Source organism: Muscardinus avellanarius (genome assembly GCF_963383645.1).
Source record: "Muscardinus avellanarius genome assembly, chromosome: X".
NCBI classification, from domain to species: domain Eukaryota; kingdom Metazoa; phylum Chordata; class Mammalia; order Rodentia; family Gliridae; genus Muscardinus; species Muscardinus avellanarius.
In genome coordinates, this window is record NC_137792.1 from 109322415 (window position 1) to 109348267 (window position 25853).

Genomic DNA, 25853 nt, shown 5'->3' on the forward strand with positions numbered 1-25853 from the left:
TAGTACTAAGATAGAGTACTAAATTACCTAGAGTAGCTCCATATGATCACTTCTTAGCTATATTAGGAATAGACACTACATTTGTCTGACTTTATGAGCAATTTTCCTGGGGTATACCCTAGGCTCTTACTTCCTTAAGGAGTAGGATCTTGTTCTCTTGGTTGACCATAATATAAAAATAACCCTTTATCTTTCAGATATATTGCCAATTTTTTTTAAGTTTGGGATTGAAATTGGGGACATTCTACCTCTGAACTCCACACCCAGCCCTTACAATTTTTAGTTTGAAACAGAGTCTCACTACATTCCTGAGGGTCTCACTAAGATGCTGAAGCTGGCCTCCAACCTGCAATACTCCTGTCTTGGCCTCCCAAATATTGGGATTACAGGTGGGCTCCACTGCACCTGGCACATTGTTCTTATTTTGTCTCGTTCTAGGATAGTATGCCTGCAAGAAGTGGTTAAACTTGTACTTAATGGAGTGTATACTTAGCAGCAGAAACATAAAGATAAATGGTAAAGTCTATAAAAGGGGTTAAACTTTGGCCTGTAGAAATAGCTGAGTGTTCCATTCTCTTTCCTTGTTCTTTGGCAGAGCAAGAAAAGTACAATAAATATGTCACTTGCCACATGACCTTATTTTTTTTTTCACAAAGGCTACACAATTGTCCTTTATAAAGAAGAAAGACTCTTGAGAGGTAGGAAATGGAAACCTGTGGCTTTTAGGATAGCTGTGACTAAAAAATGGGCCCAGCACCTTAAGTAGTCTGTGTGCACTTGAAAAAATATTAAGTAACTAATATAAAATCCACTAGTGAACTACACTTCAGAATCTTTTCCTAAATCAAAACATTTGTCACTGCAGGATGAAACTGTTGCTTGCATGACTGCAGCCATTGATACTGAGGCGGAACCAGAAGCTGTAAGTAATTGGTCCCTTTGTGTGGAACCAGGAGCTCTAACTGTGCCATTTCCTATCATTTATCACTTGGCTGAAGAAGAGAATCTGTGATTACTACCATTTACCATAGAATGCCCTGGAAATTCAGAAGTATGTAGTATAAATCTCAGTTTTATAAAATCCCTAGCTTACATAGGCTGATCTCTAGGGGTATATTGGGTAATGGGTAGCAGGACTTCTCAGGGATGTCACAAAGCACATTTGCAATGCGGCTTGCTTATTTCCTGTTAGATGCTAGTATTCTGCATCAACTAACAAGCTAAAATGGGAGGAACTAATTAGGGAACTGGCAAACTCTAAGGAAGCATCAGAAGAGAAATCGAAGAGAATTTTTCTCAGAATCCTTATCTATGGATGGACTGGTCAGGGCCTTTAATAAGAAACAAAGAAATTATTTTGAATGGTTAGAACACAAAGATAGATAAAATATATTAGATGTTTTGGAGTAAAGTCAAAATGAAAGGCCAGAGAACGGTTTGCTTAAAACAGCCTTTTACACCTAAAATTACTACATATTGGTAGTTTCCATAAGAAGTTAGGAGTGAGAGTGTTGGCCAGACCAATAAAGAGAACAAGAAAACTGGCTCTAAAAGAGAGTCAAAGTACATAAGAGGGTGCCTATGTGAACAGGGAAATAGGCTAGCTTATCTTTCAAAAGTTTAAAGCAAATATATGAAAAGCCACAGTAGTGAATGAATAGACATACAGCTAATGGAGAAATGGCTGAGACTTGATGAAATCGTGCCTAACAAACTCCAATTTCTAGTTTCCTTTGCAAATCATGATCCTCCATTATCTTATTATCTTTTTCAGCCAGTGGGAACCAGTCGGGAGACCAGCACTACTTCTGATACTTTCAGCACTCAACACGCTCTGCGTCAAGCTCAGATGTCAAAGGAACTGATTGAGTTGAATAAAACCCTTGCATTGAAAGAGGCCCTTGCTAGGAAGATCACTCAGAATGACAGCCACCTACAGCCCATTCGGTTTCAGTACCAGGTAAATTGTTTTCTAAGGCACCATTCATTTATGTCTACTATCTTTTCACTCAAAGAAAAGAAATATAAGGTGCATGGTCAAACCAGAATTGTACTGTTGTTGTTTTTTTAAAGGACACATTCAATCCTGAATAACTGTGTTCCATTTAATCTAATATCATACATTATTTCTACAACAGGTATTTAATAATTTTATAATGTTAAAATAAATGTGGTTCCTACTTAGAGAGAAATTTTGTTGCAATAACGATGCTTGGTTTCTGAGAAAGTCCCGTTTTTCAGTAGATATTCTGTGTTATATGAATTATAAAAAAAACTAGTAGCGGGTTTCATGTGACTTGGAAAATGGCTCAACTTTTTCAAGTAGTAGTTCCAACTTTAGTATAAGTGCTGCCGAATCGAGCACTCAAGTAGTAGTTCAATCTAGCTGTTGCTAATTAATAATCAGGCCTTTATCTGTTCTAATTCCCTTTGCTAGTGCTACTGCCTGGCCATCAACCTGGGATTATCATTCCGGGTATTTGCTTTACTTCACTCTCTTTTTGTTGAAACAATTTCTATGTCTTCCTCCTTCTCAGTATACCTCTTTGTTTTGGTGACTGTAATTCCAATAGGTTGCTGAGAATACATACATAAAAGGAAAATATTTTAAAGCTTGCCTCCCTGAGAATATAATTTTTTGCTTTTATACTTGCTGGTATGGCTAGAGTTAGAATTCTATGGTAATTGTTTGGGATTGATCTGTTCGGTACTAGGGATTGATCTCAGGGGTGTTCTACCACTGAGCTACATCTTATTTTGAGAGAGGCTCTCACTAAGTTGCCCGTGTTGACCTTGAACTTGCAATCCTTCTGCCTCAGCCTCCCCAATCACTGAGATTGCAAGTATGGAACACTGTGCCAAGCCTTTCTTTAGAATGTTGAAGGTCTTGCTCCATTGTATTGTATTTCCATTGTTGTCAAGAATTCCATTATAATTATTGATAATTTGATTTGACCTGTGAGGAGGTTGGGATTTATTTTGTTTTGCTTTGTTTTTGGCCTGGAGATTTTTAGGATTTTTTTCTTTGTCCCCAAGCGTAATTTAGTTTCACAGTGATATGCCTTAGTATGGGTCTTTTACTGATTGTGTTTGATGCTTGATGGGTCCTTTCAGTCAAAAAGTATGTATTTCTCTTTTTTGGAAAGCTTTCTTGCCTTAATAATGATGCTTAATTTTATATTCTTTATTTTTCTTGTACTCATCTTAATCAGAAATCTCATTTCTGAGACTGTCTTTCTGCTTTTCTTACCTTCTTTCTATTTTCAAATTTTTGTCTTTTTCCCTCAGTCTCTGGGAGATTTTCTTCTACTAAGATTTCATTTTGCTCCTCTAATTGTTTCTTTATACAGCTTTCAAGTTTTTTTTCACTGATACACTGCCTACATCTAAAGAAAGCAAATAATATTTATTAAGATTTTCTTTGTCAGGCGTGGTGGTGCATACTGGTAATTCTAGTACTTAGGAAGCTGAGACAGAAGAATTAGAAGTTTGCAGCTAGCCTCAGCTATTTAGTGAGGCCCTCCACATGTTAGTGAGACCCTGTTTGAAAATAAAGAATAAAACATAGGGCTGGGGGTGTAACTTGGAGGTAGAATGCTCCTGGATTCAATCCTCAGTGCTGCAATAGTAGTAGTAGTAGTAGTAGTAGTAGTAGTAGTAGTAGTAGTAGTAATAATAATAATAATAATAATAATAATAAGAAGAAGAAGAAGAAGAAGAAGAAATAATAATAACAACAGCAAAAATAATAGTCTTCTTAGCCAGGCATCGTGGAGTATACCTGTAATCTCAGTACTTGAGAAACTGAGACAGGAGGATTGCAGGATTGTGGCCAATCCTCAACAACTTGAGGAGACTCTGTTTCTAAACAGCAACAACAAAAAATAGGGCTAAGCTGTGGCTCAGAGGTGTAACACCCCGATTTCAATCCCCAGTAACACACACACACACACACACACACACACACACACACACACACACAGTCTTGCTTGTTTTCTTGTTTTGTTTTCCTGTCTTTCTTCTTTTCTCTATTTACTTTAGTATATTTTATTCTCTTTCATATAAGAAGCTTCCTCAAATTTGTAGTGATCCTTGGCTATCTATTCATGTTTAAGCACAAGGCCCCAAAAGTCTATAGGAAGTTTTATAAGCATGGGTTTTTCCTGGACTATTCAGTTTCCATAAATAAATATTTCATTATCCTGCATGGAGCAGTGATATGCCACCGTTCTGGTAATCCAGAGGGAAATAAGTGAGTTGGAGTCCTAGTCCTGTACAGACTTTTATTTAACCTCCATCAGCAGTGTGGTACTTCAATCCTGTTTTTAGCTGTGTCTGGTGTCTCTAAATTCAGCATTTGAAGTTCCACCAGTCCAAAAAGCCTCTACTCTTCTCTGGTTCTGTGATACAAATTGGCTTGCTGCTTCTTAGCCTTTGTCTTGTTGGAGTTATATGTTAGCTTTTTCCATTCTGAAAGTTAGTTACCACTTACCCAACTGTTTTCTTCTTCTAAAGTCGGTTGGTAAGCTGGGTGTTGTGGTGAACGTTTATAATCCCAGTTGCTTATAATCCCAGTACTTGGGAGACGAAATGAGGGTTGTGCAGGTTCAAAGCCAACCTCACCTACTTAGTGAGGCTCTCAGCAACCTAGTAAGTCCCTGTTTCCAAATAAAATATTAAAAAATAGGTCTGGGAGTATAGCCCAGAGGTAGAAAGCCCCTATGTCCCATCCCCAGTACTACCAAATAAATAAGCCGGGCGTGGTGGCGCATGCTTGTAATCTCCGTGCTTGGGAGGCTGAGACGGGATGATTATACAAGTTCGAAGCCAGCCTCAGCTACTTAGTGAGGCTCTCAGCAACTTAGTGAGACCCTGTTTCAAAATAAAAATAGGTCTGGGAGTATAGCTCAGAGGTAAAAGGCCTCTGGGTTCCACCCCCCCCCAGTACCACCAAAAATAATAAATAAATAAATAAATAAAGGCTGTTGGTATTGCTCATCTGTCTTCTCTTTTCATTCTTGTTGGTTTTTTGCAACTTTTGGGGAAGTTTTTCATGGGATTTCAGGAGAGAGTGTGTCAATCATTCCTGCTACATAGACATACAATACAGCCTTGTTTAGGTCAAATATATTTTGGCTTTTCCAGGATAAACAAAAGATTATTAGTAGGGATGATAAATTATTCTACTTACACTTTTGCCCAGAAACAAGGGACATGAGGTCTACTAGTATATTTCTAACCCTATAAGGAGGAGGTGTGAGTGATGAACTGTAGTAACTATAATAAGACATCCAGTCCTTTTTCCATTGGAATCAAATATCCTTGAGCTCCCAAATCTCAACTATACGAAGAAATGAAATTTAAATGTAAATAGTACCTTTTTTCTCACAGGTAAATCATGTCCTCATTTCTAAAATTAGAATTTTTCATTTTATTTATATTTTGTGTGGTGCTGGGGGTTGAACCCAGGAGCATTTTACCCCCAAGCTATACCCCCAGTCCTAATTTTTTGTGGTACTGGGGATGAACCCAGGGGCATTGTACCTCGGAGCTACACCTGCAGCCCTATTTTTTATTTTGAAACAGGGTCTGAAGTGTCATAATTTCAAATGTTGACAGAGGTGCAATATACCTTTAGGTGGCAGGAGTGGAAATTGGAATGGCCACTCTGGGCAACAATTTAGTAGTGTGTGCAGCATTTGTAAAAAATAAAAATGGGTGTTCTCATGATTCTATAATTCCGTTTCTCTAGTGAAATCTTAAAAGTGACACAGAAGATGTGTACAAGAATATTTCATCATGGCAGAAAAATGAATGAAGCAAAATCAAATGGTCTCTAAAACCAATTGAATAAAAAAGACAAGTTACAGAATAATATATTATTATTCATGTAATATAATTCTTTTATTTGTGGTGCTAAAGACTGAACCCAGGGCTTCATGTATGCTAGGCAAGTGCTATACTATCACTGTGCTACATCCCCACTCCCTAAAGTGTTATTCTATTTGTTTGATACACACACACACACACACACACACACACACACACACACTATGCTTTATATATTTATGCATATTATTATATATTCTAGACAATTACATAACATAGTACCTAATACAAATTTACATTTAACATGATATCACTTAACATATATTGTCTAATATTTAATATTATATAATATGTATAAATTTAGATATATAATATGTAATAGGCTAGGAAAAATTTCTGGAAGATTATAAGCTGATAACTATGGATACTTCTGGAAACAGAACTGGAGTTTTGGTAGAGGTGAGACTAGTTAAGGGGATTTGGCCTTTATATATATTATCTGGATGAATTTTCACTAGAATATATTCATAAGACATTCTGAAAGTAAAAATAAATATGTCTGTCCATGCATGTATTTATAATTATTTTATATATTTTTTTCTGGGACTTTTGCCTGAGTATTTTTTTTAATTAATTTATTTTTTTATTGGTGCACTGTATTCATACATCATAGTGGGATACAAACTTTTGTAGACATACATGCACACATCGCCCAGTCAGCCCCCAACCGATCCCCACCCCATTCTCTCCCCATCCCTCCCTCCCATGCTTGGCTTAGTGGTTGACATCTAGTATTATAGCAGTTTATCCAAAATTAAAAATGATAATCTCACATAACAGTTTCATTTGTCTGATACCAAGCTTTTGATGACTTAAAGATAACATTTCAATATTTCTTTTTACTTTCTTTCTTACCAGAGAATATTTTTTTCTATTTTTTTAGGTGAAACTATCATATATTTATATATTTATTTTTCAGAAAAAAACTCTATCCCAATATGGAATATGGACTCTAGATACCCAAAACGATCTTGAAAAAGAACAAAGCTAGAAGATATATATTTTCTGATTTCAAACCATATAAAGCTACAGTAATTGAAACAGTGTAGTACTATTCTAAAGGCAGATATATAAACCATTGGAGTTAAGTAAAAGCCTAGAGCTAAATTCTTCCCTATATTGTCGTTATTTTTGACAAGGTTTCCACGAACATTTGGTGGTAGAAATAATAATAATTTAGCTAAATATTGTTGAAACATAATAATTACATGGAAAAGAATAAAGTTGGACCCTTACCTAATCCCATATACAAATATTAACTCAAAATAGATAAAAGACCTAAATATAAATCTTAAGACTATAAACTTTTAGGAGAAAATCTGGGTCATAAAACCTCACAACACTGAAATTGGCAGTGATTTCTTGCATATGATTTCAATGGCACAGGCAAAAGAAGAGTATACAAACTCCCTAAAAAAAAAATATTGTACATCCAAAGACAATGTAAACAGAGTTAACAGTTACTAATAGAATGGGATAAAATATTTCCAAATGCTATATCTGAAGGTATATTAATATTCCAACTACAAATCCTAAAAATTAACAACAATAAAGGCAAACAATACCATTTAGAGATAGGTAAAAGACTAACATAAATAATGAATCTCCACAGATAACCAATCTTAGTTGTCTGTTGGATGGAAACTCTTGTTTCTCTGGTTCTGGTGTGTGTTACCTATTTCTTCTTTGTAGTTAATCTCTTTGAGTATTTTCTCTAGTGCTGGTTTTGAAAACAAAAATTCCTTCAGTTTCTGTTTGTCATGGAAGCTTCTTATTTCTCCATCTAATTTGATAGAAAGTTTTGCTGGGTAGGAAATTTTTGGCTGGAAGTTGTTTTCTTTCAGAGTTTGGAATATGTTACTCCAAGCCCTTCTGGCTCTCATGACTTGGTTTGGGAAGTCTGGAGTGATTCTAATTGGTTTGCCTCTGAATGTCACTTGGCCCTTTGTTTTTGTTGCTTTTAAGATTCTCTGCTTGGCTTCCACATTGGTCATTTTGACAATTATGTGGCGTGGGGATCCTCTTCACCGATCCTGTCTAAAGGGAGTTCTATAAGTTTCCTGGACCTGTGTATCAACCTCTTGCTCTATGTTTGGAAAATTTTCTGCTATTACTCCCTTGAAGAGATTGTTGATCCCTTTGGTTTCACTTTCTTTTCCCTCCTCTATTCCAATTATTCTTAGGTTAGCTCTCTTAAAATGGGCCCATATTTCTTCAGTATCAGATTCCTGCTGTCGGATATTTTTTCCTAGATTAGAAACTATGCGTTCATTTTTGGAATGATCATCTTCTAAGAGCGAGATTCTGTTCTCCATGTGTTCTAATCGGTTGTTTGTGCTTTGAATTGATGCCTTTACTTCATTAATTGCATCCTTTATCTCTTTTTAGCTCTCTCTGAGTTCTTTTCGAAGCACCTCTATTATTTCTACAGTTATTTTCCTGATTTGATCTTCTAGAAATCTCTGATTTTCTGTTTTATCGGGTTCTGATGTTGTGGGGTTGTGGGCATTCATTGCTCCAGTGTTATTCCTCTTTCCCATGATTTCGGATGTTTGTGCCTTCTCTGGGTTCTTCCCTTGGGAAACTATGACTTCACTTAAGGTGCTCTGGATCTCGAGTCTGTAGTATCTCAGACCCCACTACTCCTTTACTGGGTTGTATCACAGAGTCTCCGACCCAGAGAGTCGATAGAGGCTGCTTTAGACTGTGGGGGTTGCCAGGTTGCACGTTCTCCTATGGTGTGATATCTCTGCCACCGCCCCTCCCCCACTGGGTCAAGTCCCAGGGAGTACAGTACTGGGATTTCTCCTCTGTGGCCTGCAATTTGACTCACTGTTCTTGAGTACGCAGATGTAGCTGTACTGGAATAGGTGAATTCTCTGCTGCTGCCGCCGGTGACAATATGACGCCGTTGCTACGCCCTCGGCCGTGAGGCTGGCATATTTCTTCTTGGTTTTGATTTCCACTCTGAATCCCTGCGGCGTGTGCTGAGCTCAGCCACTGGGAGCTTTAGATTTTACCTGCGGCGAGAAATCCCGCCTGGCTGTTCCGCAGCGTCTCACCTTGGCTTGCTGTAGCCGTCTGGTGAATTTTGCCGCTTCCACCGGCAGTATGGCGCTGCTGCCGCGTCCTCGGGCGTGAGGCCGGTTATCTCCTCTGTGGCTCTGAGCTCTGTTCTCAGTCCACTTTCTCTCTGGAGCCTGGTGATTTTTTTTGTTTCTTTGGTGATGGTGTTTTCTGGCTATGAAAGGCGCTGATTTTGTGGTAATGGAGATTGGTTGTTAGCGTGGCTCTTAAGCCCCGCTTTTCTCGGTCGCCATCTTCCTGGAAGTCTAATTATTTTATTATTCAATTAATTTTCTTATTGTTATTGACAAGTTTAAATATAAAGCATTGCGATTGATTTGTATTGTTTATACTAGAATGGCTCAGAATATTGATTGGAAAACAACACTACATCTGGGTAGAAACTTCTGTGTCACAACCGTACCTAACCTGCCTCTGCTTTGTGTCAATCCAGTGCTGATCTGGAGCTTTCATATAATCCTCTTGTCTGTAAACTCTTCATTTGGTCAGTTTCCTTTACTCTTTTTTGGTTAACAGAAACAGGTTGTACTCTGATCTTTGGGCTTTCTCATTCTTGGAAACCGCCAAACTTCAGTTTCTAGAATTTGCTTCTTGAATGCATATAGAACTGCAGTTGGTATTGAACCGATTTGTTTGAAAGTTCTGATAGAAGAATATTTGTACAGCTATTTGCAGTTTATAAAATATATATATTTTATCATATTCAGTCTTCCTAACAACACTGTGTGGTACATTTTATTGGGGGATTTGTTTCTTTATTTGGTAGAGGGATTTCATTATGTTACCCAGGCTGCCATGGAGCTCCTAGGCTAAACTGATTTCCTGCATCAGACTCTTGAGTAGCTGGGACTATAGATGGTCACCACTGTGCCTGCCTCATGTTAATTGTTAATTACATACATAAACAGGGAAAGTCTTAGGAATCCCTAAGACCCTCCCCTAGATCCAGTGCTTCACTAGGAGGGCTCATGAGACTCAGCAAATAGCCATACCACAATTAAGATTTGTTACAATGAAAGGATATAAAGGAAAATTGGCACAGAGAAAGGCACATGGGCAAACTCTGGAGGAAAGTAGATGCAGGCTTCCTCAAATCCTCTCCCAGTGTAGTCTAACAAGAATCCCTTCGCTCCTCCATTAATGTATTATCATGTATGAAATACTGTTTTCCAGGGAAACCCCCCTGGACCTGGGAGTTCAGGGCTTTTACCAAGGATCAGTCAGGCAGACAGTCATTGCCTTGATTCCCAGAAAGAAGAGAGATATACAAGGAAAATTATGCTATGCACTTATTTTAGGCATTAGTGAGCCACTTTTATTAGTTAAGAAATGGCAGGAACCCTACCAGAATTTTAGTTCCCAGACACACACAAAACCTAACTTGCAAGCTAGCCTTTTTAAAGATAGCAGTCTAAGGCCAGGCATGGTGGCACATACTTGTAATCCCAGCATCTGGGAGGCTGAGACAGGAGTATCGCGGTTCCCAGACAGCCTCAACAACTTAGGGCCTTTGCAACTCAGTGAGATCCTGTTGAAAAATAAAGAATAAGCCGGGCGTGGCGGCGCACACTTGTAATCCCCGCGCTTGGGAGGCAGAGACAGGAGGATCGCGCAGGCTTAGGAGACCCTGTTTCCAAATAAAAATGTAAAATAGGTCTGGGAGTGTAGCCCGGAGGTAGAAGGGCTTCCAGGAACCCCAGTACCACCAAAAAAATAAAATAAAAATAAAGAATAAAAAATAGGGCTGTGGGTGTAGCTCGGAGGTAGAATGTCCCTGGGTTCCATCCCCAGTACCACAAAAAATAAAAAGATAGCAGTCACTAAGGCTAAAAGTGACTTTTCCTTAAGGGAACTAGATAGTGAGTGTTGCCGTCAAGATTCAAACCCAAGCCTCTGGATGCTAAGTCTGCCTTCTATATAATTTTAACCTTCCAATCAGAACAAATGTTTTTCATATGTAACTGAAGTGGTGAAATCTCATTTATAGTTCCCAGAGCCGCAGAATGTTGAAGTGATATTCTTCTTGTACAGTGTCATGCTTTCTTACGCTCTGTCCTATAAACTTTCTAGGATAGCATCAAAAGTCTGGAATTGGAAGTCATCAATCTGCAAAAAGAAAAGGAAGAATTGGTTCTTGAAATTCAGACAGCAAAGAAGGATGTCAACCAAGCCAAGTAAGAATAAAGTCAATATTAAGTACCTGCTATGGATAAGGAGTTTTAGAGGGAACAGAGAAGTAGGAAGCCCATTTATTGCCACTAAGGGATTTAAATCTAGTGTGGTAAGGATACCCAAACACAAGAAAAGTTAAGAGATTCTTGTTTTAAGTAACATTGCAGGATAACAATAAAAGAATGCCATAACAGAGCACAAAATTAATAGCAAATAAAGTTTTCTTTCTTTTTAGGGGAGCAGTACTGGGAATTGAACCCAGGGCATTCTACCTCCGAGCTATACCCATAGCCCTATTTTTTATTCTTTGTTTTGAAATAGGGTTGCACTAAATTGCAGTGAGCTTCACTAAGTAGTTGAGGCTAATCGCAGACCTGAGATTCTCCTGTCTTAGCCTTCCAAGGACTGGGATTACAAACGTGCGCCACCACACTTGGCCAAAATAAGTTTCTTAGGAAGTATTTGTTTTAAAGTTTCAGATGCAGGAGAATCAATTCAGGATGGCATGATCAAAGAAGAACTTACTAGCATGCCAGCTAGCTTTTGAATGAAAGATGATCATACCCTCTAGACAGCCACAGTTTATTTGCCCCTGAACTGATGGTAAATTAGCATGTGGATAGAATTAATTTTCAGAATAGTGATTAAAAATCAATCTAGCCATCCCTTAATCAGTTAAGAATAAACCTAAAACGATGACCAGAATTCCTACTCTTCTTTAGACATTGGCCTTATTGGTTATTCTGTCTTCTTTTTACTCAGTGACTTACCTCTCTTGAATCTAAATCTCATTTTTAAAAAAGTTATGCTGAATGTTTATTTTCTGTCTCAGACTTTTATAATAATCGTCAAAATTATGCCTTAAAGCTAAAGTGAAGTGAAATGCCTTCAAAGAACCATCTTTTTGATGCAGAATGGTGGGAGGGGTATATTGAAGTAGTTCATTGTTGCATACCCAAGACATAGGTTGTTTTACTCTGGTATTAAGCTCCCATTATTGAGACAGTTTGGATTGATTGTGTAGTCTTTGTTATTTTAAAGGTGACTATTTTAATACATCAGAGTTGTGAACCTGGGACTCTCATATGTTTAGGAGTTTGGTTTTGCTACTGGTAGTCTTCATTCCTACTACATCTTTTTAGGTTGAGTGAACGTCGCCGCAAACGTCTCCAGGAACTGGAAAGTCAAATAGCTGATTTGAAGAAGAAACTAAATGAACAATCCAAACTTCTCAAACTGAAAGAATCCACAGAACATACTGTCTCCAAACTGAACCAGGAGATACGGGTAATAAATTCTCATCTTTGCATTTACACATTGGGACTTACAGGTGTTCCATTTAGATATACTATAGAACTGTTTTCAGGTTAGAAAGTAGCAGACAGAGCCGGGCGTGGTGGCGCACGCTTGTAATCCCCGCGCTTGGGAGGCAGAGACAGGAGGATCGCGCAGGTTCGAAGCCAGCCGCGCGCGCTGGCTTAGGAGACCCTGTTTCCAAATAAAAATGTAAAAATAGGTCTGGGAGTGTAGCCCGGAGATAGAAGGGCTTCCAGGAACTCCAGTACCACCGGAAAAAAAAAAAAAAAAGAAAGAAAGTAGCAGACAGGACAGTCATTTCAAGTGTGATGATCTCCACAGATGTCTCTTCTGTGGGACATTGTGTTGGCTATCATCTAGATTCTGAAAAAGAAAATCCAGCTTTGGCATTCAATTTGTTTTACATTCAAAGTTTAATGTTATTAAATTAATGTTATGTTAATGTTAATTGTTGAGTGTCTGAAACCAAAGGACAAAGATATCTCAATATATAGTGGTAATATCCTTCCATGATAATGTGGCACAATTTCTTAATGGAATAACAAGGTAACAGATAAAGAATATTCTTAGTGAATGTTTAGCTTGTAGAATCTACAAATTAGTGGCTAGAGGTCATTTGCACTGAAACCTTTATAATACAATGGTTGCTAGGTGGATTTGTCCTTGAGGCTTAATAGCTATTTCCTTGAAATTACATTTATATACAGTGAATTCAGTGCTAGATTTAGCTTGTAGGTAACATTTGTATGTTATTTCTTCAGAATGTTCATATGTATAGTCTATACTTGGAAACTGCAAACATAGCAAGGGGTATTAAAAGCCTAATCAGAAAATCTGTTGGTGGCCTTCTCAGCTTGGCTCTTGGTTTTCTTTCTTAATAGTAACTGCCCATCTGCATGTCAGCCTAGAAGAAAATGTAGATGACTAAGACTTGTACTGGATTTTGTTTTTTACAGATGATGAAAACCCAGCGAGTACAGTTAATGCGTCAGATGAAAGAGGATGCCGAGAAGTTTAGACAGTGGAAGCAAGAAAAAGACAAAGAAGTAATCCAGTTAAAAGAAAGAGTAAGTAAAAGGTCTCAAAGACCCAGCTAATAAACTTTTCTCTATTCTAACAATATTAAGATTTTCTTCAAATATCTGATGTCTTAAAGAAGAAACATGTAGCCAAGTGTGGTGGTGAACTCCTGTAATCCCATACTTGGGAAGCTGAGATGGGAGGATTGCAGGTTCTAAGACAGCCTCAGCAAGTAGTGAGATGCTCATCAACTTAGCGAGACCTCATTTCAAAATAAAAGTAAAAAGGGCTGGGGTGTAGCTCAGAGGCAGAATACCTCTGGGAAATCCCCAGTATCACACATACAAAAAATGACATACTCATGGATTTAGTACCTTTGTATGACATGTCCATTTTGTGTAAGGTAATAAATACATGGAAAATAGAAACATGAGTAATATATGAACTCTGCTTTTAAAGAATGTCTTGTTTGAGCTGGGAGAGGTGGTGCACGCTTGTATCCCAGATCTTGGGAGGCTGAGACAGGAGGATCACGCAGGTTCGAAGCCAGCCTCAGCTAGTTAGTGAGGCTCTCAGCAACTTAGTGAGACCCTGTTTCAAAATAAAATATAAAATAGGTTTAAGAGTGTAGCCCGGAGGTAGAAAGCACCTGGCTTCCATCCCCAGTCCCACACAAACACAAATATGTCTTGTTTAAGCTGAACGTGCTGGCACATGCCTGTACTTAGGAGGCTGATACAGGAGGATTGCAGGTTCAAGGCCAGCCTCTGCAACTTAGTGAGACCGTGTTTCAAAATAAAAAATAAAATAGGGCCGGTGGTATAGTTCAGAGATAGAATGGCCCTGGGTTTAATCCCCAATACCAAAAAAAAGTCTTGTCTAAAGAGGAAGATAAAGTATATGCCTGGATTTCTCAATACAAGCAATAAAGAAACCCATGCCATAAAACTGATATAAGAGTTCATAGTAACTAAAAGACAGGAAAACACATTTCTAGTTGAATTGAGAAAATGATAGCTGAACAGGCCCTGAACAACAAGGATGACTTTGATAGTGATAAGTCAGGACATTCTAGATAGATGGAACACCAAGAACAAAGGCATAACAGACAACTTCATAGCCATATTCAAGAAATAGTGGCTGGCCTCGGTAGGATAAGGGTAGCAGTAGAAGATTCGTTTGGAAAGGTAATTTGAAGTGGGATCACTAAAGATTCAAGAAGTATTAACTTTGTTAGTAATTTAAAATGTTTAAGGTTTTTAAAGAACAAAGTAAAAACAGCAAAATGTATGAAAAAAATGTATGCTTGCGAGCAAGGAATACAGGCTGACGTTTTAAGAAAACTCGAGCCCACAACACAGAAACATCTTGCATGATTCAGAAAGATTTTAAGAGCCTGAAATAGAGTATTAGTAATGTTTTTGTAAATCTTACTGGAAAAACGTTTATTTGTGAAAATGTTTAGAATTGGCCAGATTGTAATGTGTTTGGTCAAGAGATCAAAAGAAGAGAAGCACTTCCAGAATAGCAGCTTGACTTGCCTCATGGATGCTTCCCAGCAAAACCAAACCAAACCTCAGAACTGATGACATTTATGAAACAACCAGTAGAAAAACCTCTGGAAGCTGTCCTGAAGGCATACAGCAAATAAGCATTTATTCAGGAAAATGTGCTATATCTTGGTGAAAACAGGAATCCATAGCATTTTCCATCTATTTACAAAAATCTTAAATCTCATTAAGAATGTGAATCAATAGCATTTGAGATATGGCCATTTCCTTCTACTTATTTTCAACTGATAGCTATGGTTTCCTCCCAGTAGGAGGCAGTCTCTACCGTTTTTCATTCCCCATAGCTCCATGTTGCTAAAGCTCTGTTTCTAGCAAGAGCAGCCAGGAGATCTGAGGAGTTGTTTCCACAAAGTACCCACATTCTACCCATACTGCAGAAGGCCAGGAATACTGAGTGCTGATTAACCCGGCCCACCAATGAGAGGACATACATTTCATGTGAGCAGAGACAAGTCATAGGGTATACTTCCTCTATGCAGAATCCTACTTCTAAAATCACTCAGAGAAATAAACTGCTGCCGCACCCCCAAGTCATCAGCCACAGGAATGTCCATAAAAATGTAGCCCCTGCTAAGGAGACTGACTTCACTAGGGGACAGAATATGGGAAAGTTCAAGTTAAAAGTGCAGTTTAAAATAACAGAAATTTTGGCAGTAAGCAACCAAGAGGAGACTAAGTTAACTCCATAAGAACACTAAGTGAAACAACAGTAAAAATATTCAAAGACGGAATGGCTCTAACCTTCCCAAATTTGATTTTAAAATACTAATCTGGCCCGGTGTGGTGGCGCATGCTTGTAATCCCTGCGCTTGGGAGGCGGAGACAGGAGGATCGCGCAGGTTCGAAGCCAGCCACGCTAGCTTGAGACCCTGTTTCAAAATAAAAATATATAAAAAATAGGTCTGGGAGTGTAGTTCGGAGGTAGAAGGGCTTCCAGGAACCCCAGTACCACCAAATACACACACACACACACACACACACACACACACACACACTCTAATTTGTACATCCAAGATGCTCAATGAATTCTGAGTAGGAAAAATAAGAAATCATACCCAGACACATTAGTCAAAATGTTTTAAGAAAAAGAAAAACCTCAAAAGCATCAAGATAAAATGATTCATCGCATACAAAGAAATCTGAATAGAATTAACAGCTGAAATCACCCCAGAAACACTGAAGGTCAGAAGTAGTAAGGCAACATATTCAGAGTGCCAAAGTAAAATACTCTCTCCAAGAATCTTATATATGAGAAAGTTGTCTTTCAAAAATGAAGACAAAGCCAGGCACGATGGTGCATGTTTTTAATCCCAGTAACTGAAAGACTGAGACAGGAGGATCACAGTGTAGTGGCCAGGCTCAGCAACTTATAGCAAAACCTTCCACAACTTAGTGAAACACTGTTTCAAATAAAACATAAAATGGGGATAGAGGTGTAGTTCAGAGGTAGAATGCCCCTGGGTTCCATCCCCAGTACCCCCCCACACACACACACATTCTAAAATTTCCAAATAAAAGCTAAAAGAATGTATTACTAATAGACTTATCTTACAGGAAGTACTAAAAACTTATTGAGGCTAAGAACAAGTGATGCCAGATAGTCATTTAAATCTGCAGAAAAGATAAGAACAAAGAGTACCAGTAAAGGTAATTATGTAGATAATTCTTTTTTTTTTCCCTTTCTTTATTTTGTGTGGTTCTGGGTATTGAACTCGTGGGCATTCTACCTGTTAGCAACATCCCCAGCCTGTTTTATTTTATTATTTGAAAATAGAATCTCACTAAGTTACTGACAGCCTCACTAAGTTGCTGGGGCTGCCTTCGAACCTTCAATCTGATCCTCCTGCCTCAGCCTCCCAAGTACTGGTATTACAAGCATGCACCATCGTGCCTAGTTAATGTAGGTGATTCTAAAGGAGAATATAGTTACATATTTTATCTCCTTTCTTCTCTTAATTTAGCCAAACAGCAGTTGTATAAAACTACGCATACATGATTATATAGATGGGCCTATATAACATATAGATGTGTAATACATCTGACAATAACAGCTTGAACAAGGCAGATGGGAACAAAGTTATATTTAAGGAAATGGTATCAGATGATAATGAGAATACACAGGAAAAAATGAGAAGAGCCAGAAAAGGTGAATAAGAAAATCAGTATAAGAAACTGTAAATACGTACTTGTTCCACTTTCTTCTCTCAGCTTATTTAAAAGACAAATTATATTAATTAATAATTATAATAACATGTGGGGATTACATATGCATGTAATATACATAATAAAATGGTACAACAAAGGAAGAGGAATCGAGTTATATAGGAATAGCATTTCTAAATCTTACTGGATTTAAGTCAATATAAGTCTGAAAACAGTTCTAATGAGTTAAGATGTTTACTGTAAGTACTAGAATAGTAAGAAAATAACTTAAAACTGTCATGGTGGCTCACGGCTATAATCCCAATACCTGGGAGAACGAGACAGGCAGATTCCAGATTCAAAGGCAGCCTCAGCAACTTAGCAAGATCCTGTTTCAAATTTTAAAAAGGGCTGGGATGTAGCTTAGTGGTAGGATGCCCATAGTTTCAATCCATAGTACCAAAATAAATAAAAGCAGCCAGGCATGGTAGCTCACACTTGTAATCTCAGTGCTTGGGAGGCTGAGACAGGAGGATCGCACAGGTTCAAAACCAGCCTCAGCTACTTAGTGAGGCTCTTAGCAACTTAGTAAGACACTGTTTCCAATTAAAATATAAAAAATAGGTCTGGGAGTATAGCCTGGAGGTAGAAAAGCCCCTGATTTCCACCCCCAGTAACACACACAAAATATAAATAAATAAATAAACAAACAAACAAACAAACAAACATCCCAAAAGATACAGGGAAATAATAAATAAGGAATTAATATGTTATACTACAAAATATTTTCTTAATGCAAAAGAAAGCAAAGGAAGAGATGGTGGTATAGAACAGAATTAGAATGCCCCTGGGTTCATTTCCTAGTACCACAAAAAATGCATAAATTATAACTATATCAATAAAAACATTAGGTGCTCTAGTGTAATACCTTGCCTGGAGGACATGTTCATTTTCTGCTTGCCCCCTATGACTTTAATGATAGAAAAGAAAGATTTCACAAATAATTTGGCACATTCTAAATGATTCTAATCACAAATACCTCAAAGGCTTATCATGGGGATTTATTTTTTTTTCTTTTATTGTTTTGGGGATTGACCTCAGGCATTCTACCTCCAAGCTATACCCTCAGCTCTCTTTTATTTTTTTATTTTGAAACAAGTTCTCACTAAATTTTGGAGGGCCTCACTAAATTGCTGAGACTGACCACAAACCTGTTATCTTCCTGTCTTAGCCTTCCAAATACTGGAATAACATGAATGAACCACCATGCCTGGCAAGGGAAGAATTTGAAATAGACAAAACTGCCATTGAAGAGAATATAAACTAGATATTTACTCTAGGCAAGATGCAGCTCAAGGAACTAGAAAAAACAAAATCTTAACTGTAGCATTATGGTTAGTACTGGCAGTACTGGAGATGGAACCCAGGGGCATTCTACCTCGGGCATTCTACCTCCAAGGTACACCTCCAGCCCTTTGAAAAAGATTTTCAAAGCCTCCATGTGTTTTGTTGCGTTTAGGTATAATAGTGGGCAGCCCAAAGCCATTTGGATTTATTTGTCCGTACAGTACTTGTACAAAATATCTGAAGATGCGGCAGATAGAGCATGATGTTTCATCAAGTTCAAAGAAAAGCACATCAAAACACTTAATCTTAGCACTGAAAAACATACCCTGAGTTTTGAAAATATTTCTGATTATATCACTAGTTTTTCTAAGAAGCAAAACCCACAATAACAAGTGGCCAATTACTACCTGTAAAACCCACTGTAAAAAGTGGCCAATTACTACCTGTAAAAGTATTCAACATAATCATCAGGGAAAAGTAAATCAAAATCACAATGAAACATCACTTTATATCTACTATAGATATAATTAAAAAGACATCAGTGAAGATATAAAGAAATGAGAACCGCCGGGCCTGGTGGCGCACGCTTGTAATCCCCACGCTTGGGAGGCTGAGACAGGAGGATCTCACAGGTTCAAAGCCAGCCTCAGCTACTTAGTGAGGCTCTCAGCAACTTAGTGAGACCCTGTTTCCAAATAAAATAGAAAACAGGTCTGGGAGTGTAGCCTGAAGGTAAAAGGCCTCTGGGTTCCATCCCTAGAACAACCCCTCACCCCCTAAAAAAAGAAAGAGAACCCTCATACATTGCTACTGAGAATGTAAAATGGAAAGCTACTTTGAAAAACGTTTAAATTCCTCCAAAAGCTATACCTAGAGTTACCATATGATTTAGGTTTATAACCAAGAAAATTGAAAACATGTCTATAAAAAACTTGTACATCTTCCATACATTATTCATAATAGCCAAAAAGTAGAAACAATCCATATGTTCACCAACTAATAAGTGGATAGATAAAATGTTATATAGCCAGGCACGATGGCGCACGCTTATAATCTCAGCATTTGGAAGGCTGAAGACAGGAGGATCACGGTTTGCGGACAGTCTCGGGTACTTAGTGAGACCCTTTGCAACTCAGTGAGACCTTGTTTTAAATTAAAGAATAAAATAATAAGGATGGAGGTGTACCTCGGAGGTAAAATGCCCCTGGGTTCTATCTCCAGTACCACCAAAAAAGTTATATATTTATAAAAGAAAATATTATTTGGCAATAAAAAGAAATAAGGAAGCTAGGCATGATAGCACACACCTGTAATCCCAGTACTTAGGAGGCTGAGACAGAAGAATCACAGGTTTAAGAACAACCTCAGCAACTTAGACCCTGTTTCACAGTAGAAAATAAAAAGGGCTGGGGATGTTAGTTGGAAGTAGAATGCCCTGGGGTTCTTTCTTCTGCACTAAAAAATAAATAAATTAGAAATAAGGGACTCATGCATGCTACACCTGGTTGATCTTTGAAAACACTCTTAAGTGAAAGAATGCAGTCGCAAAAAATCTCATATTATGTGATTCTGTTTATTTGAAATGTCCAGAATAAATAGATTAATTGTTTCCTGGGGCCATAGGTGGAAAGGAGAATGGCTGCTAATGGGGAATTTCCTTTTCAGGTGAAAGAAATATCCTAAAGTTAGTGATGTTTGTTGTACCACTCTGAATATACTCAAATTAATTGAATTGTATATTTTAAGTATATGTGAATTGTATACCAACAAAAATATTTTAAAAACAGCATAAGATTCATTCTCAGTGGTTGTGCCTATAATCTCAGCTACTTAGGAGACTGAAATAGGTGAATCACAAGTTCAAAGCCAGCCTGAGCAACTTATGTGAGACCCTGTCTCAAAATAAAAAGGACTGAGTGGTATAGCTCAGTGGTAGAGCACTCCTGAGTTCAATCCCTAGTAGTGCAAAAGAAAAAAGAAAGGAGATACAGGACTGGAGGTATACTGAACACAAAACATGGATGTTTCTTGAGAAATCCTTCTGCATGACTCCTGAGGATTGTTGTGGATGTTATTGAGACATGTTAATGGTTTGATAGAGGAATCTTTAAAAGATCACTACAGAGTATCTGGATCTTTGTTGGAAATAAGGAAAAAAGCTTAAGAGAGAAGTATGTAGGCAACTTCTGGATAAAACTTAAGTGACTATCTTAACATCCATATGGAAAGACTTTTTTTTTCATTGTTAAGGAAGAGCTTTGGTGCAATAATTTCTCCTTAGTGCAATGCAAAAAATATTTGATGAATTTGAAGAATACATCAGAAACAAATACATTACAACCAAGTTGACTTCAGGACACTGTGAAACAATACCCAATTTATAAGGTACAAAATTATTTTAGTGAGAGATGTAAAACTGAAACTTGTGGATATGCTGGGACTGGCAGTCCTGTAAACAGAAGTACTACATTTATCAAAGGAACAGATAGCCAGGCATGGTGGTGCACACCTGTGACCTCAGTACTTGAGAGGCTAAGACAGGAGAATCACATGGTTCAAGACCAACCTCAGCAACTTACTGAGTCTTTCACAACCTTGTAAGACCCTGTTTCAACAAACAAAAAATAAAAGGTCTTGAGATTATAGATCAGAGGTAGAATATCCCTGGCTTCAATCCCTAGTCACACACACACACACACACACACACACACACACACACACACACACATACACAGAGAGAGAGAGAGAGAGAGAGAGAAAGAGAGAAAGAGAGAGACACACACATACACACACACAGAGAGAGAGAGAGAGAGAGAAAGAGAGAGAGAGAGAGAGAAGGAGCTAATTCAAGAATCTGACCAGCACCTGAAAAATATAGAGAACATTTTATATAGAATGCTAAAGAATATCTAGTATTGGACTATGTGCCAAAGGACAGACATAAACTGATGTTGGCATATGATGCTGACCCAGATTCCCAGGCTCCACTCCTACCTCCCATAGCCTCAGAGGCCACAACATAGAATAATTCTGAATACTCTTTTACAGGAAAACCTACTAATTCAAAATGCTTGAATGAGCTTTTAGATAGATATATATTAGTTAACCAGTTGCAAAACAATCTGGCAAACAGAAGTACTTGTAAATAGCTTCTGAAGAGAAAACTTTGGAAATATTTATTTTCTTTGTGTGGCATGGTTGATAGACATTCTCAAATATGGGCTATCTAGTAAATCTAAAAACTTGAAACAAAAAACCAATCCTTTTATAAGGTATAGATTTCTGTGTCTTTTGATGATTTTCTTCCTAGCAATAATGTACATGGATGACTTTCAAAGAGCATATGTGGTTTGAATTTACAAATGTAAAATCTCACTCCAAGAACACTTAAGCTGCATTTTTTTGTTTTAATTTTCTTTTTTAAGTAAGTAACACTCTATAAATTCTTATCTTCCACAGGTTAAAATTACTGTCATAGACATGCTTTTTTCCTTTGCCTCTAAAGAACAGTTCAATTACTTAACTTATGTTCTATGATTATCCCCTCTGAATTATTGGCCATGTCTTGTTGGTTAGCCAGAGAAAATTTATTTGGCAACTTCTTTTTGGGTGTGGAACCACAGATATTAAAATGTTGGACAGAATAGACCTGCTGGTGAAACACACTTTATTCATTATGAAATGATCTTTATCAATATTTGGGATTAGGCAACAAATTACCTTTCTGGGTGTTCCCAGCAAACCGCACTCCTGTTTGAATGATAAACTTTCGTTAACATTTAATTGTGAAGTGTTTTAATGTTCCGCTTATGTATTTGAACTATAATAAATCAATCATTTGATTTAAATTTTTAAGTACAAAACATTTATGACATAAGAGAAGTAGCTAAGGTGACATATACCATATTGATTATCCCTTTGTCATTCTCCCTTTTCAATTGTGCCATCACAGCCGGGTGTGGTGGTGCACACTTGTAATCCCCACACTTGGGAGGCTGAGACAGGAGGATCACACAGGTTCGAAGCCAGCCTCAGCTACTGAGTGAGGCTCTCAGCAACTTAGTGAGACCCTGTTTCCAAATAAATTTTTTTTTTAAAAAAAAGGTCTGGAAGTGTAGCCCGGAGGTAGAAAGCCCCTGGGTTCCACCCTCAGTACCACCAAAAATAATAATTAAATAAATCAATAAATAATAATAAAAATAAATAAATTGTGCCATCACATTGGAAATTTTAAATTCATGGTACAATCGTTCTGTGGATATGCCTGCAGAAAGACAGATGACTTTCTAATAATTACAGAAAGCAGAAAGTATTCCCTTCTGTATTATTATACTCATAACAACAGACACTCTTAGGAGACACAGAGACCCATACTATCTCCTTTTCTTATGAAATAAGTAAGAAAAGTGCAAGTAAAAACAAAGAGAAGCAGCCTGGCATGGTGGCGCATGCTTGTAATCTCAGCATTCCGGAGGCTGAGACCAGATCAGTTTGTGGACAGCCTCAGCTACTTAGTGAGGTCCTTTGCAACTCAGACCCTGTTTCAAGAAAAAAACAAAGAATAAAAAAAAGAGGGCTGGCAGTGTAACCCTGAGGTAGAGTGCCCCTGGGTTTCATCCCCAGACCCACAACAAACAAACAAACAAACAAACCAAAAAAAAAAAAAAACAAAGAGAAGCAGCCCATGTCTACCATGAAAAACTTTGGATTATGTAGAATATGGCCCAAAGAAAACCAAAAATACATTGTCACTGTCTCACAACAGTAATATCTTAAGACTATTTCCTTCCTTGAGTCAATCATTTGATAAATTATATTAGGGTTAAGTCAAATTTACCATTTTATATTGAAAAGAGTCACTTTTTATGCACATTTCAGTGGTACTGAGGATCAAGCCCAAAGCCTCATGTGCTAGGCAAGCATTTTACCTCTCAGATACATCCTGAATCCCTTGGGTTTTTGTTTTGTTTTGCTTGTTTTTGAGACAAGATCTCACCAAATTTCCCAGGCTGGTCTTGTATTTGTAATTTTGCCTCAGCCTTCGAACTAGCTGGGATTACAGATGTTTGTGCTACTGTGTCTGACTTATCCACTTTTATTTTACTCACTTTTATTTGTATAAGAAGTTCTATACTGTGTCTTGCTTTTGTGTCTCATAGACTTATTTCAACACATTCATATTAACTTAAAATTAAAGGAAAGGGTATTTCCCTTTTAATAAATTCACTTTCGTTTTTATAACTTAAAAATAAAATTTACGATGATTGAATTAAAAAACTGATCAAAAGCAGAGATTAGCTGAATGAATGGGCACAAACCTATAACCTCAGCACTTGGAAGACTGAGACAGGGAGATTACAAGCTTGAGGTCAGCCTTAGCAATTTAGTGAGACTTCATTTCAAAATAAAAAGTAGAAAGGGCTGGAGGTATAGCTCAGAGGTAGAATGCCCCTGGGTTCAATCTGCAGTACCACACACACAAAAAAAAACAGAGATTAGGAGACTAGTATTGTAAATAAATAACATCTATAACAAGATGATCTGTCCAAAGAAGACACATATTAGAATCAAATATACAAATAAATTGAAAGTAAAATATAGAAAGTGATCTACCATTCAAATATCAATCATAAAATCTGAATTGGATATACTAATATCAGACAGAATACTTTAAAACACAGGTAGTACTAGAAAAATAAGAAAGGACATTTTATAATGAAGAAAGGGTCAATGTATGTGGAAGATACAGCAATTACAGTCATGGGTAACTTTAACAGTGGGGAAACATTCTGCACATGACATCATTAGGTGATTTCATTACTCTTTCAAAATCAGAATGTGTGCTTATACAAACCTAGATGTGGGTATAGGTCATAGATTGAGGTATAAGTCAATCAAGAGATGTGTGGTAAACACAAAATATATGATGCATTCTCTTTCTTGCATCATCAGGCCTATTTTATTTTTTAATTTTTGAAACAGAGTCTAAGTTATTGAGCACCTCAGTAAATAGCTAAGGCTTACCTTGAACCTGGAATCCCCCTGTCTTTGCCTCCCAAGTACTGGGATTACAGGTATATACCATCATGTCTGGTTTGCATACATTTTATATAAGTAGAAGTAGTATAATACAGATGGGCATGGTGGCACACACTTGTAATCTCAGTACTTGGGAGGCTGAGACAGGAAGATCACAGGTTCGTGGCCAGTCTCTGCTACTTAGTGAGGCCCTCTGCAACTTAGTGAGACCCTGTTTCAAAATAAATAATAAAAATAGGGCTGGGGGTATAGCTAGGAAGTAGAATGCCCCTGAATTCAATCCCCAGTACTGCACACACAAGTAGTGCAATACATATCAGTTTAGCAAGGTTGCAGGATACGATATCAATAGAAGGAAATCAATTTGAAAGTGGAATTAATAAAAAATTCCATTTAAAATAGCATCAATAAGTAAAAAATAGGAACAAATTTAGCAAAAGAGTTAAGATTTGTACACTGAAAACTATAAAACTTTGAAATAAAAAAAATACCTAAGTAAATGGAAAAAGAGCTCATGTATATGAATGGAAAGATTTAATATTCTAAAGATGGGATATTCCAGAGACTGATTTGCAGATTCAACACAATCTCAGTCAACATTGCATCTGTCTTCTTCACAAAAAATTCACAAGCTAATTCTAAAATTCATATGGAAGTACAAGGGACCCAGAATCATTAAAGCAACCAAAGAAAACACATTTGGAGATACCATGTTTACTTATTTCAAAGCTTTCAACAAAGCTATCATAAGTAAGATTGTTACTTATGTGTGATTTTAAATACTATCCCACTGATACACAAAGGATAGACATATATTACTGGGATAGTATTTAAAATCCAGAAATAAGCTGGGCGTGGTGGCACACGCTTGTAATCCCAGCATTCTGGAGGCTGAGACCTGAGGATCGCGGTTCACAGACAGCCTCAGCTACTTAGTGAGGCCCTCTGCAACTTAGTGAGACCCTGTTTCAAAATAAAGATTAAAAAAATAGGGCAGGGGATGTAGCTCTGAGGTCTTATGCCCCGGGTTCCATCCTCAAAACCCATGAATAATAAATTAATTAATTAATTAATTAATTAACTAAAAAATAAAATCCAGAAATAAACACATATATTTATGGTCAGCTGATTTTTAAGAATTCTACAAAGACAGTTCAATAAAGAAATAATAGTCTTTTCAACAATTGGTGCTGTTACAACTGGATTTTCATATGTACAGTAGTGAAGTTTGAATAGCCTCGCACCATATACAAACATTAAATCATAATA

General features: G+C 37.4%; 1 protein-coding gene across 2 annotated transcripts in view; it reads left to right on the forward strand.

The window, feature by feature from the left end:
• The window catches only part of KIF4A (kinesin family member 4A), a gene marked incomplete at both ends in the record, with an annotated part of 112261 nt that overhangs the window by 53115 nt on the left and 33293 nt on the right, over positions 1–25853 (forward strand). For both annotated transcript variants that reach the window (XM_080719639.1, XM_080719640.1), the window contains 5 exons: positions 866–922; positions 1775–1960; positions 11047–11150; positions 12291–12435; positions 13422–13532. In XM_080719639.1, the coding sequence (XP_080575765.1) occupies positions 866–922; positions 1775–1960; positions 11047–11150; positions 12291–12435; positions 13422–13532 (603 nt within the window). The remainder of the gene's footprint in view (positions 1–865; positions 923–1774; positions 1961–11046; positions 11151–12290; positions 12436–13421; positions 13533–25853) is intronic.